Genomic DNA, 15,103 nt, shown 5'->3' with positions numbered 1-15,103 from the left:
TCAATAAATTAACATTTCTAATTTGTCAACAAATAACACACGATGAATGAGTTATTTTAACTCAAAATTTAGAGTGGACTTTCTGGGACATTTGAAAAATGTTACGATTAACATTTTATTTTTTACTGTGTGTGTATTAGATATCATTGCGATTGATGGTTCTTTTCGATAATTTTATAATTTCTTTGGTGCATTACGGTTACTGCATTACATCACTATGTGGGAAGATTAAATGTTTGGAATTTTTCTAACGTGCAATCAGTTTCCCTGTAAATGACACAAGGGAGGCAACTCGTTATAGCAAACTCATGTTCGCAACTTGGCTGCGTCTGATTGGCGGGTAGAATCACGCACAAACGGACATAATTTCGGCGATCTGAGGGTTATGGGGAGGTTTCTTATGGGGAGCGCGCGAAAATTGCACCCTGTATTCCCACCAGTCCTTTTGGCGCGATCGATATACGCAGCAAGGGTCCCATGTTGCGGAGTGATTTGAACTAAATTATAACAGAAATGAGTATTGAGTTATTATTATACGATTAGAGTAGGCACGAGCCAGGCATTGTGAGAAAACGAATCAGTTAATATATTTTGTGCCATGCTTCACAGGTTTCGATGCTATTTTGTAGCTTTTCTCTCTTTAGTCGCTCAACAGAGTTGACCAAATTATACGTGAATAAAGAATAATTTTTATTTCGTACAAAAAATTTACTTGCTTATTCATAGGGATATCATATACATAGGTATAATCAACAAACTCATTTGAATGATGGATAAATATCGTTTTGATCGCGAATTATATGTAGGATTATGACTATGATGCTGATACAAATAGGCGCTAAAATTATATTTTCGTAAGGAGTGTAAGGACACGGTAATCTTTTTTCTTTGAATAATTTATTGCGCGTAACGAGATTATAAGTTCATGAAAGGAGAGGCGATGCATAGGATAGTGCCATGGCAGTGTTCCGCCGTAAGCGGCCCATTAGCGAGGAATTTTGACGTGATTCACACAATCGTCACGCGTCGTCCGCTGGACGAAGAAAGCAGAAGGATGGAAAGCCGACTTCGAGTCAAGGAGAAAAAAAATTTATTTCAAGTAGCAGCGAGCAGCGAGCGATGCGCAAGTCATCCACAGAGCTCTTGAGGGTTCTCACCCGGGTTCCACGTGAGTTCCCTGACAAAAGTTTCTCTGAAGGAATCCCCCTTCCTGACAACAAGGCCCCATTGTCAAGGCCCCGTTTGCGTTCGGGCGCCATTGAAGATTCGTTAGAACGGCCTGCCAGGTATAAGGAGGCGCGAGACGCGAGGCGCGAGGTGCGAGGCGCGAGGCGCGAGTCGCTTCTCCGACAAGGCGTTCGACATTTCCTTCTCATTTTGCAGGATCACTCTGCCACGTCCTACGATATATTTCATATCTCGCCTTTTCATAATTAACAGTTCCGCCTAAAGCATTTTCTAGTCTCACACACACATTTAATTTTTTTCAAGTTACGTTCTTACGAATTAAGGATCGCGCGTTATTGTTGAAAACTCTTAAGTACACGGAGAAAATTTTATAGTAAATATTACTATGGTGTCGCACTAGCTGCGGACCATCGAGGAATTTCAAGTTAAAATACTATAATTATTGTTTTAAAAACGATAAAATAACGTAATTTTTATCATAAACATAGTAATTTAACTTAAAATTCCTCGATGGTCCGCAGCTAGTGCGACACCATAGTAATATTTACTATAAAATTTTCTCCGTGTAATACTTAATAGGTATTGCCTGTTCTTGTTTGTTTAATTATACAATATGTTACGTTTATTTAATAAGTATAATTGTGTGTGTCTTAATTAGTAAAAATTAAATAAGTTTAATAATTAAACAAGTTTTTTAAGAGATTAATTTGTGTGAAGACTGATTTAGAAATATATATCGTTATATGAAGTATAATAAAACTTATATACATTAACACATATTTTGTTAACGGCCGTGCCGTTTTTGCTCGACTGTCCATTCAGGCTGCGTGCGTGTGTATAATATCACTGACGGTACACCATAATATAATAATTATATTTTATATATAAAATACTGAAGAATCTGAAAGTTTAGTGTGGGTTACCAATTGCGCGATTAAAAATTGATAATTGCGTTATTTAAATTTAATTTTTTTTTTTGGATGAGATTACTATATACTATAATGTCCGTATTATAAAATTAAGTAGCGTGTTGTGTAATATTTCAACACTATAACTTTAAATTTTTAATGTTTTCAAGCAATCTCATTCATATACGTATTGTAAAATGTTATGATGTGCATCTCTGCAATGCTAGTATATTATGATATATATATATATATATATATATATATATATATATATATATATATACATAACAGTATTGCAATATATTAAGTAATCGCAAGAAAAAAGAATAAACTGCAGTAAAGAGAATCGGTTATTGTTAGATGAAAATGAATTTCCAACTTTCTATGCACATATTAAATAAGTTAAAATAATACTTTGTAGAGCTTTTGTCATAATAAAGCTTATGTTAAAACTTAACGTCACGAGTGTCTGACGAGCGCATCATGTCTCTTGTGTTGAAAAAACAACTTGATGTAATCTACAAAATGGTGGCTCGGGCTGATACTTGTGAAGGCAACGCGAGAAACATCACTCGTAAAACGGTGGAAGCGGCTTGTTCGAATTCGGTTTTATCGAAGGAAGATCTTTCTTTAGTACACAGCTGTCGCCGAATGCATTCGTTGCTGTTGCAGCTATTGTATTATTTGTTTGTAGGAGTCGAAAAGGTCGAAAATAAGGCGGAATTCTGTTTCTCTCGTTATGCTGCTACAATTCTTGGTATAATAACCGCATGTGAAGAACCAATTAATATACTGTTATGGCAGTATAAATATGTAGCGAGCGCTACAAGTAATAATTAAAATTGTTTAATTACTATTTAACATTCCAAGCCTTATGCAATTCGATATCCTTAGAAAATATCTATGTTTGGAAAAATGCTTACGAATATTTGTATATATCTCTTAGCAATATTTGTATACCTCTGAAAGGATAATGTCCGATTTTCATAATTAAATAATACATATATTTAGTAATAATTAAATTCTATTTTACTCTTATGAATGAGTAATGTTCTGTTTTATATAAAAATTTGAGTTTATACTAAATATTTTAAATGTACTGCCCAACTAATAACTTATATAATATAATATAAGTCATGATAAAAGCGTGAAAAAAGTATCACAATTTTCTAATAGTTTTCTACAAGATTGAAGATTGTAAAAGTACGCACATTCATTTCGGTTTCTTTAATAACTAATAGACTTGTATTTCTTAGCATATTCTCAAATATCCACTACATTGCGTGCATCATACGCTATGGAATGAGTGAATTTTCAGTATCGTTAACATTTAGAATGGCAGAGTAGAGAGAAGAAAATTTGCTGAAGGATACAATTCCCTGGAATGATATAACGAGGAATCGAGTAACGTCTGTATTGCTACAAGTAACTCTTCCCCTTTTCCTTCTCTCATCTTCTTTTTTCACTTCTTCCTTTTTATCTTCCTCTATCTCAACTTTTTCGATCTTCTGCTACAATGTCTTACAATCCTTCGCCTGGACCGAGTCGCAGGAGTCACAGGAGTCGCAGTAGTCGCAGTCTGCTCGTAGAGGAGACGTGCTAAGAAAGGGTAATGGTGCGGAAACGGCTCAAATGACCCGCGAATTTTCAGCAGGCGGACGAGACTTCCCACTCGTGTTTATGTTTAGTAGGCACCCACCGTCGTAAGTCGTTGAGAATTATGCTGGGATATTACCATTCACACGGAGAATTTATGATAATTCGCAAATCAGTTGTAGTTCTCCTCTCTATCATTGGTATCGTGCGACATTCCTCGGGATGAACGACTTCTTGTACGATTCTTTGACAATGTTATTGATCTCTTGACATTTCTTGACGTTGCCATTGTAATTCAAGTAACAATATCAAACGGTACATACACTGAGAAAAACAATTTGATAATCCCAAGAAATATTTAGTCCAATACGTTCAACTAAACATTTTAGTTAGTTAACTAAACATTAGTTAAATTAATTAATTCTTGATTAAAGAAACTAAATAGATTGTTGAAACAACCAATGTTTAGTTAACTAACTAAAATGTTTAGTTGAACGTATCGGGCTAAATATTTCTTGAGATTAACAATTTTGTTTTCTCAATGTAAAAGAGTTTACATTCCATTTTTTGAGGTAATTTTGCACAAAGAAAAAACACATTATTACGATATTTTATACATACATACATGCAATTAACACATACAAATTTTTACAATATTTTATTTAAAATGTCCAATACAAATGAAAGCAATGTATTCCGCGATAGAAACATCAATTTATAAAATAACATCCCTTTCTTATTTATATAAAGTTATTTATTACACAAGATAAAGCGAGCACACTTTTTTATTCACATCTAAACATTTCTGTAGCATTTATTCATATTTGTTATGTGAATTTTAGTATTATATACGTATGTACGTCTCTAATTGTAAGTTATACCCAAGAAATTCGACAATCTTTTGATAACCATGTAAGATTCAAAAATTTCAGAATTCAGATAATCAACGAAAACGTAACGCGGCATCCAAATAACTCGCTAATTCAGTCAAAGAGAGACAAGGACAAATTTGAAAATAAAGGGCAAAATGTGTGCGATACACAAGATGAGGAGCAATGAATGACGAAACGAGCGACAAAGAGAGAAAGACGCCACTCCCCGCGCAAAAATATCCCCGTTAACGATTATCAGCTCCTCTTTCCGTCTCGCGCCTCGTTATATTGTGTCCCCGTCGCGCGCGCAAATTTAGAAACAAAAGACGGGTGGAAAGCGCGTTCTGATTGGCCGTCCGGTCCCTGACTCCTCTCTCTGATTGGCCCGCGGGACCGCACCCATCCTGTAATGGCCGCTTTGTCGTTCCCCGGCACTCTGTGTGTACGCGCCTGCACGCTTCAAGCAGCCTCGACAACCCCGTACCGTCACGATTCCCCTCCCCGCCCTTCAGTCTCCCTCCTACTTGGCTCACCAGCCACCCCCGCCGCTCGCGGCAGCCGCCCTCGTACCTCGAATTATATCAAAATATAATCACTGGCTGCTGCGTACAGGTTGCGTGCATATGTATATGTCTATATGAAGAGAACGCTCATTCACATATATGTATATACAGAAGTGTCCGAGTCGTGGCCCGCGGGCCATTTTCTCCCACTACGAGCTTTCCCCTAGTCTACGATACGAATCGACAAGCGTGATAAGTTAGTGGTAGTGGAAGTGTACAAGCACAGGGTGAGGAATCTCTTAGTTGAATCCACTTAGGCACCTCTGACGTACGATACAAGCCGTGTTAATGTGTGTGTGTACACGCACGCACGCACGCTCTCGGAGCATCATAGGTGAAAATTACGATGTTGCGATGATACTTGAAGAGTCTCTCTCTCTCTCTCTCTCTCTCTCTCTCTCTCTCTCTCTCTCTCTTTTTCTCTCTGTTAAAACAATAAAAAAAAAGAATAGTGGACAGAATTTGAATTTTTAATGGTAAGCATATTTTATTGTCGATATATGTTTTGCTTTGTTTTGCTTCAATTGAACTGTGTATTAAATTTATAGAAGCCGACTGGTATAAAAGCCAAAACACAGACACACACACACATAATTTTTAGTATTTTTTTTCCATAAATATATAATTATAATCGAACAATCATCACGTAAAGTATCTCACGAATAACTAGAAATCGTTTATAACAAGTATATTATAACGCATTTCATTGTGTCTAAGTAAAAACAGAAATTAGTTTAATAAACGCTGCCTTTAAAAACTCATTCTTAACTTTAATATAGACCTAACAGTAATGTATATAGCATACTTATTGTTTACTAACGCTGAAAAAAGACGGCTTGCTCGACGGCCATATTTTGTGCTTTGCCACATATCACGAACTTTGCTGGAACACTCGCAGTAGACATCCTCACTTATATAATGACCCGTACGTCATTTGCTTGTTGAAATTGTTCCGGAGAGTCTTGTACAATAGTCGATTTGAATGAAAGATATGGCGTGCGTTTCTCATACATCTGCATTAGACACATGTGTGTGTTGCTTCGTGGCGTATAAAAAGAAATTCGTCGATGTAAAATAGGAACGACTAGGAAAGAGATGAAGCACGAGAGGTATAACAAGAAAAAAAGGGGGATGTAAAGAGGGGATACCGGGGAAAAGAGCGAGACAGAAAGAAAGAGAGAAAGAGAATCTCATCGTTTCGGGTTCGCCATGCGGAAACCGATATCAGCCTACTATGTACTTCCCGGATAGTTATGCAATAACTAACCGTCCGCACAGCTTTGGAAAATTCTCTCTTTTATCGCGGCTTTTGGTGCTGCCATACTCTACCCTGCAATGCTCTACCCTTGACGATAAATCGCCGCCGATTGTTGCAAAGCCACTGCCAACTGCCAGGCTTGCAACCATCGGCGCATCGTATCGATAATCTTAATAGTTCGCAAAGGAAAAAAGTTATAGTTAAGAAGAATCTGTATAAATCTTATTATAGATAATCGTTTTTGGTATAGCACAGTGCATAGTGGCACGAATAGTTTCCTGTTTATTTCAGTTTTTGGAAAATTAATCATATACATAAATAGCTATGTATAAATGCTCCACACACATTTATTGCTATAAATGAAGACTCCATGCAACGGGAGTCTCAATTTCTAATATTAGCGCGTTCTAATTTTGACTTAATAATATTAACTTACTTGCCTATCATATTGTTTCAACGATAAAAATGCCCAGGTTAATGTCATCTCGCTATATGAAATTATGGCAATTTATACGCAGAAATAAATGTTCTAATTTTCGCTTACCTGTATCCTGTCTTCGGGTAGATCAGTCCTCAGGCTTAGCATTTCGCGGGCGTAGACGTCAGGATAATGGGCTTCCTTGAAAGCTGCCTCCAGCGCCTCCAGCTGCTGTGACGTGAAGATCGTCCTGGAGCAACAACCACATGAACCTAGTTATATGCCATTACAGACCTTCTACCTTAAATCTACCCTAGTCTCTCGCGAAAGACTGAAAGAAAATTCAAGTAACACGTTCGCGGCGTTTATATATAAATATCAAAGCCAAAAGTATCATCTTTATTATCTTTATTAATTACTTGACCAGCAAAGTAACATTTTATAATAGGCAAATGTTTTTTTGCAACAAATGCGTTAGATTAAAATACACTACATACTTAAATCTGACAATGAGTCAAACTAGAAACTTATAAGCATTACCATTGCACGATTAATAAACGTCAAATCATAAGCCTATAGGATTTTCTCGTGGACGCATGCATCAAGTATTGAATATTAATAAATATTAATTAATAGATCTGTAAATATTGTATAGGTACTTGATAGATATATTACATAAATATAGTAAATAGAAGAAGAAGAGAAACAAATAATTGCGAGATTATGTTCATAACTCAAACATTTGTGAGCAAAAAATCAAAAAAGAAATTTATATATGCAAAGAGGAAGAGCATTATTATATTATCTGAACATATAAAATAACAATATTAATATTTATATAAAAATGACAGAATACATTTAGTTTTGCGTTGGCAACGATAGAAATATTAATTTAATTTAATCGTCTCGATCTTATCTCTCGACAATACTTCGAAGCTACTCTCATTCTTGTTAACATGAACATTTCGCATCAGCATGTAGCAGTCGCCAAGTCTATTTTCCTAAATGACCGCAAGTATCTATAATATATTCCGTCATTAGCTTACAATTAGTTGCAAACGGGCACGCGTTTTGTCGATGCAGATACACATACAATGTAGAAACGAGAGACGAGGCGGACGCGTCAGTAACCAATGATTACTTCGTTCCTTCTTCTTTTTCATAAGCAAGATGTATAACTCTGCAACGCGCGATAGACAGTCGATGGTAGACGAGTGTCCAGCCAGAAGGCGCGTATGCGCGTGATACGACAGAAACTGGAGAAGCGAATTTGACGGCAAGATGTCCAATTAGTCTTGCGATTCGACAAATTGTAGGTTGCGCGGAGAACGAGCTGGCATCTGCCTTTGTGGGCCGAACGAAAGCTTCGAAATTGAAAGTCATTTCCCGGACGATCATCCGCTCGTTAAGCGGACACGCGAAAATCACCGACAATTTTGCTTCAGTTTTGTGCTCGTTCAAAGACTGCCGTGTAATCCTTTCGAATTCTACGGGATTGATTTCGAATCTTTGAACAGTGATTGTGTCAAAATATCAAATTGCGTTGAAATAAGTGCTAATTTAAAATTTGTAATGTTAGAATATGTTTTTATGAATAATTATTTCATCTAATTTTATTCATTGCAATTAGAGGATAATACAATAGCCCTTAGTAATAAAATATTGTTTCCTTGCTATAAATGTAATTATGCAGAATGTAATTCCACAAAGATTTTATTTCTGAATTTGAATCGTGTTTTTTATGTTAGAATATAATTCCATTTTTTAAACGTAAAATAATATATAATATTCCAATTATAATATTTCTGCGGATAGCAAGAGAATTTTTTCATTTTGTGTTTTTAAATTAAAGTTATATCTATAAGATTATGTGAAAGTATGATTACAGAGTATGTACATGATAAATCTTTTGTAACATTACCTTTTAATATAACATTATTAGTGTCTGTCTCTTAGTATCTATGACACACTACATAAATAATTAAAATTTTAATGTAGAAAAGAAAATATTGCTACGTTTCAAATACACTTATATTACGTTTTGTATCGTTCAGTTCTGTAATCGCGTCGAGACTTTTATACAGTTAAAAATATAAAAGTTAAGCTCTCTGTTTGTTTAAACACCGTACAATTATCTCCCGCAAACTTTGTAATTGCATTCAGATGTTGATCGTATAGGCAGTTGTTTTAAATAACATTTATCGAACAACATAATAATTGAGAGTGCGAAAGGTTTGTGTAATATTTCATTTTACGTTTTGAATTTCAATTGGATACAAAAGTTATTTTACATAGAATAATAGCCAAATATTCCATTACTGCATGCAGAACCAAAAAGGAAATTAGAAACTTTCAATATGTAGTAATACAAAACAACAGAACTTTTAAACTTTTAAAGGAAGAAAATGTTTACTAATTACAAATTGCTATCGATGGACACAGATATTTTCATAATTAAAGTATTGAATAGTTTTTATTTTGTGTGAAATAACGCGGCCCAAAGCAAGAAAGACATAGTTAAAGTTTCTGTCAGAGACTCACCTATGACGACGTTTCTTCTTCTTTTTTTTACTAAAACCTGAGAGTCCATCTACCGTGAAATCTTTCCCTGATTCTATGTTGTGTCCAACACCTGTAATAACAAAAGAACAAATATGAATCTATGATAAATGTTTGTTATGATTATAATTGTTCCATAACTTCAAGAAGATAAAAGTATATTTATATGTGTATTTATTGTTACGTATCGCAATTTTATTCTTTAGCGAAAGATAAAAATCAAAACATAATTATGATGCCAAACACGCGTTAAATTAATGGATGGAATTAATTGTTTGTTTGCTACAAAAATCAAAGATGTGTCGAGATAAATATTTTACTGAATTTGTAGCTCATTATTTGATAGCATTATCTGTAATTGATGATTATACAGCTCTGTATGTTGAAGCTGCACATACATCACGTATCAAATTACCTATTATACCAGACTTGGCAATGATTCGGACCTAGAATACCAATCTAGTATGTGTCTAAAAAGTGAGTTTTGCATTTCCGTGATTGCTTCCTCATCAATTCATTCCTTTCTGCTTCACTTTGTTCTATTATAAAAATATCAAACATGCTAACCCAATATTTTATTCTTAAATAAAGTTTATTTGTTTAACATTATTGCTTTCTCGAAACAAAAGAAATTTGTTGTAAATAAATTTGAAGATTAAACGTTAAGAATAAAAACGTTAAAAATAAACGTTAAGAAATAATTTTAAACAGTTTGTTTAATTTTGCTTGTATAATTAATGTACAAATTGTATGAACTGACCTCTCAATTATTCCCTATGCGGACATTTTTATCGAAGAAATTGTACATCACAATAATACATCTACAAGCTATGAAATTTCTCTGAAACGATTATCGCCTCTACGCAATGGCAATAATGGCAATTTTTCCCGTCCAACAAGTTGATACACATAGAGCGCATAACATCCATGGAAGTTTGTTTAAATGAAATCCGGTTGCGAATAAAACCGCTAGCCAAAAATAATTTAATTATTAATTGTAAATTAATGTCGAATTAACGAGCAAAAAACACCCTGGAGTGTTGCCTATGCGCAACATAATGGACTCTTCCTTAAAAGTAACTCTCGTTACTATCGTTCCCGCTGTCGCTGATACTGCCAGTGGCTAATTAACTAGTAATTAAGAGCTAAATTCCAATTATGCGTGCCCCTCAACTAATTGGAGTCGGAAACGTTCGCTGACGTCATCATTAGTACATAGAAAATTGGTCCGTTTTCGACACATTTTCGGGCTTAGCTGACATTTCGACGCTGTTTTCACGCCAAGTATAGACGATTTTTTTAAATTATTGAATTAAATTGAATATTACTAAATTCTTTCGTAACATATATAGTTATTGTAACAATTTGCGTTTATATTACGATAATAAGTAATGCAAACTTATGTTTGCTCATATGTATATACAAAATTGTATTCCCAATGCAAGCAAATGTTATTGCGAAATATCTTATTGGCCGGGTGCTGAGTAAGACTGAAAGAGATCTATGCTTATTATTATAATGAACAAATGGTGATTTATTGGCTAAATTATCATAATCGAGAATATCTAATTAGCCCATGTGGTCGAGTACATTCAAATGTAGCAATTGGAGAAAAAATGGCGGAATGTGGCAAGGAAAGAAAAAATATATATTTCAAGCTCAAAGTACGGCAACGTTTATAGTTCGCGCGATGCATTGTTTGCCGTTCTTAAAGAGGCCTCTTTAAACTCCCCTGGTTTTCCGCGTTGCCTTCTTGTTCCGGGTCCTGTTTTTAAGTACGCTCGTTTACATGAAGCCGTCGAATCAATCATCCTGCTTGCATCAGAAACGTAATATCGCGCTAAAGCAAGGATTTTCACGATTTACTTCGAAAAATTTTGTGTTTTCTTATATGTTAAGAAATAAAAGTGAAAAGAAGAATGGCATTAAAGTTATTAATTAATTTACTGAAATTTGGCGTAAAAATGATTCAATTTAGAAGAGATCTATAATTATTATATATCATTCTGAATTGTATATTCGTTACCATATGGCTAGTGTTCGACGTGAAAGTGATCGATATCGTGCGTACGGGAAAACGTCTAAATAGGTATGGTATGTCGCGTCGCGTCGCTTAAGTAGGAGTACGCAATCGAATCGATTAATCAAATCTAGTTGGCTATTACGCGAACAGCTACGTGTATGCATTGATGTATGCATTAATACGCGGAACGTTAGCCAGATCATCTAATTCGCCCTGGACCTAATCCCGTAATACCCTCGATGTATCGCAACCTCCCTTCAGAATTTCTTCCCCAAAGGGTACAAGCTCTCGAAAAATAATTACTCGTTCAGTCTCTCAACGCAGTATTGGACATTAAAGCTCTTATCGTATTACGCCGACTTGTTAGGAAGGTATCATAATATATCCAATTTTGTGCTTATTAATATAAATTATATTCGCTATTATGATTTTAAGAATTTTTAATAGTTAAGAATAATTCAGAGCTTTATTGATAATAATATCCATTTGTGACGTTTCGCTATTAGAATAAGTTTTGATGTACTATGAAATAATTCTATGAAATAGTATTCTTAAAGAAGGCATTTTAACATGCATTGCCAATAATCTCGAAATTTTTAATGAAACGTTTTTAATTATTTTTGTGGTCATTTTAAAATAAAGAGAATATTCCTTTAATATATTTATACATTTTTTAATCATACATCCGCGCGCTAACTCGCCCGAGATTTTCAAATTACGGATATATTCATACATTAGATATTAGATACAGCCATTAAAAGTCGACAATTCGAAGGTTGTCTCGCATGTTAAAAGAGAAGTAGCTTTCTAGCTAAATATATTCATGCTACACACACTTTACACGCTCGGGGAAACCCCAAAATATATACATGGATGTGCGATCAGAGCAAACGGGGGATGTGCGTGTACGCGCGGAAAGACCCGCGGAGAGGGTTGCCACCAGTGGTGTGATGTGGTGGGTTACGCTCGTCCGCGTCTGATGGTGTGCGTTAGCGGCGGCTGCGGGATGGTTGCCATCGGGGGTGTACCTGTGTTCGTAGCAGGCCGGTTACCAGGCAACCGACAATAAGGAACGTGGATGGCCAATGGCGGCCCTCAAAATACCCCTTCGTCTAACACGGCTTGTTTCCCGTGCTAAAGAGCGAGACAGAAGCAGGCTTTCGCTTTAGTAGCTGTTAAAGCCTTAAGTTTCGCGTCGGACCGCTCATGTCGAAACCTAGTCTCAGAGCTCAACTTCTTTGTTTTCCGGATAATTGATATTCTAATTCAATGCTGTACACCATTGATAATTATTTTTCTTATCTATAAAGGTGAAACAGTTGAAGATAAATGTGTGTGTGTGTGTTTTCAACGCTTTATCAGTAGAATTGAGAATCTACATAGATGCAGAAAAAAAACAAATTCCTTATTTTTTTAGCACTTTTTTCCAATTCTCGAATTTTGCATTTATATACCTGTGTAAAATAAAAACATTGTTTTAATTCTGTTTACGAGACATTTTTATTCTACATAGCCAAATGTGAAAAAGTAGCACAGAAAAATGCTTTGTCTCTCTAAAGACAAAGACTAAAAATACTAAAAAGGGAAGTATTAAGAATGGGAAAGTTTGAGTCATGATACAAATATTAATATATTGAGATTTGAACTTATATAGTTACTATTACAATTACATGAATTATTAACTCCACAACAATGTAAATAAATTCTTTTTTAATGGAAATGTCCAAAGTTTTTGCCATGTTCATACTAACTTTGTATTGAATAAACTAGTGACCAATCGTTTTAAATTTTAGATTGTTCTGCTAACTATTTCCTATATTTCAAAGTAACTTCAAATAGTCTTTTGATCGTGTGCAAGTACCGTTGTATGTCCACTATCGGCTTTAAATAATGGGATTGCAGTTTGCACGACCTAACGTATCGCGTTTTTGTCTGTCCCTAGCAGTAACTCGAAAGACCAGGCATTCCGTTTTACGCGCGGACGAAAATTGACGTCGTTCCAGAAAGAGAGAGAGAGAGAGAGAGAGAGAGAGAGAGAAAGAGAGAGAACGGAAAAGAGAGAACGAGTTTACATCCAGCAAATGGAAACGCGTCAAGTGTTACGAGCGAGGAAGGGCGGCACGTCGTCGTGTCGTTACATAGTGATGGGCCGTGTGTATGATGGTCCCATGAGGGACCAAGGTAGCGTGTAGCACACCCTTGGGACGTCTTCTGCTATCACTTGTGCATTAAACCTGGATACTAATCCCAAAATTTAATTCGGAAATCTTTTCAGGCCCACTCGCCACGCCGCTCGCGATGTGTACGCGTCGCAGAGACATTTTAGACTGTGAATTACCCGTTCTTTTGTACGTGGTAATTGAAAATTTGTTTCCGCCTTCTGCCTTCCTCCCTCTTTGCCGTCGCGGTATGAAGAAGGGATAAATAGCTTTTTGTTGATTTACGCGCAAATTGCCTCGTCGCAAGGTGAAATGACTCAACTCGAACACACATTCACATTTCCGCCTACTATTTTCAATCACAAATCAATTGTATCAATCACAAAATAAGACATGACTAATTATAAAAATGCATGAGAAACAAATTAGCGATTTAATTAACAAATTTGTGGATTATTTTCTGTACAATTTTGTTCTAAAAGCAAATTACATTAGCGTTACGACAGCTTCTTTTTTTGTTATATATAATAAAGTATTATTCGCAAAACTTATTAAAGATAACTACTTTAATTCTTGCATTATTTTAAAATACATACGTGCATATATTAATAAATATGAAGAGGCATTTTTAACATGTGAATTACTTTTTGATAGATAAATATTATTTACAATTATAAAAATATATATGTATAGAAATTAAAGAAAACAAAAATTGAAAAAAGATAGCAGACAAAATTAATCTAATATGCAAATTTGCATAGTTTACTAATGTAAGAGAAAAAGATGTTTACTTGCTTATAAATGTTATAAAAGTCATCAGTGCATCGTTTACGATAAATTGCATTGCTCTAATGGCCTTTGATTCAACGAAATCGCATTACTCGTCGATTTTGTACTCTGTCACTAACTTTAGTTGCACCTCACTGTCAACCCCTTATTTCTATTTCTTATATAAAAAAATCATTTTAAATTAATTTTAACCTTGACACCTTTTCGACACATAAATTCTTTACGCAGAGATTTTTTTATATACTCACATATTGTATTTTAATACATTTAAAATATCGAAGATTGAAAAATTGTCAATAGTACCACACTATCATAAAAGATTCTATTATCAAATGATAAAAAAGTATCTTTTAAATGTCTTCCATTTAACGTAGATATATTAGATTTGAATAAACAATTTTATAAAAATCAGGAATTGTTAATTGAAATTAATCTGTGACTCATAATTACCGCATGGACTAACGTGGTGTATCGACACCAAAAGCGTCTAGGCGCCAATCGCTGAGGCGTTCCTTAAAAATGCATCGAACTGGGAATTATTCATAGAGTACATGAAACGTGTAACGCGGTCGTTTACATAGTCGGAAGGGGCGAATGGAGCGTATTCGAGCGTAGTCCAAGTCTAGATACATCCCGAGGGATGTTTCGGTGGATTAGGTACCCTCCATCCTGCCAGTTTTGTTGCACCATGCTACAGTGCGTAAAACACTTGTAACGGACCGACCAGTAGCTTTAGGGTAAACTGCTAATGCTCCCGCAATGTTTTTGGA

General features: G+C 35.1%; 1 protein-coding gene across 4 annotated transcripts in view; it reads right to left on the bottom strand.

Moving 5' to 3' along the window:
* The window catches only part of LOC112467675 (visual system homeobox 2-like), a 55,376-nt gene that overhangs the window by 14,424 nt on the left and 25,849 nt on the right, over positions 1-15,103 (bottom strand). For 2 of the 4 annotated variants that reach the window (XM_025036399.1, XM_025036383.1), the window contains 2 exons: positions 9,345-9,435; positions 6,930-7,059 (listed from right to left, as the gene is read on the bottom strand). In XM_025036399.1, the coding sequence (XP_024892167.1) occupies positions 6,930-7,059; positions 9,345-9,435 (221 nt within the window). The remainder of the gene's footprint in view (positions 1-6,929; positions 7,060-9,344; positions 9,436-15,103) is intronic. The other 2 variants (XM_025036392.1, XM_025036406.1) reach the window with 1 other exon arrangement.

This window comes from Temnothorax curvispinosus, unplaced genomic scaffold (genome assembly GCF_003070985.1).
Source record: "Temnothorax curvispinosus isolate PA1 unplaced genomic scaffold, ASM307098v1 QBEX01001663.1, whole genome shotgun sequence".
NCBI classification, from domain to species: Eukaryota; Metazoa; Arthropoda; class Insecta; order Hymenoptera; family Formicidae; genus Temnothorax; species Temnothorax curvispinosus.
The sequence above is the reverse complement of the archived record's forward strand: the minus strand, read 5'-3'. Positions and strand labels throughout refer to the sequence as shown.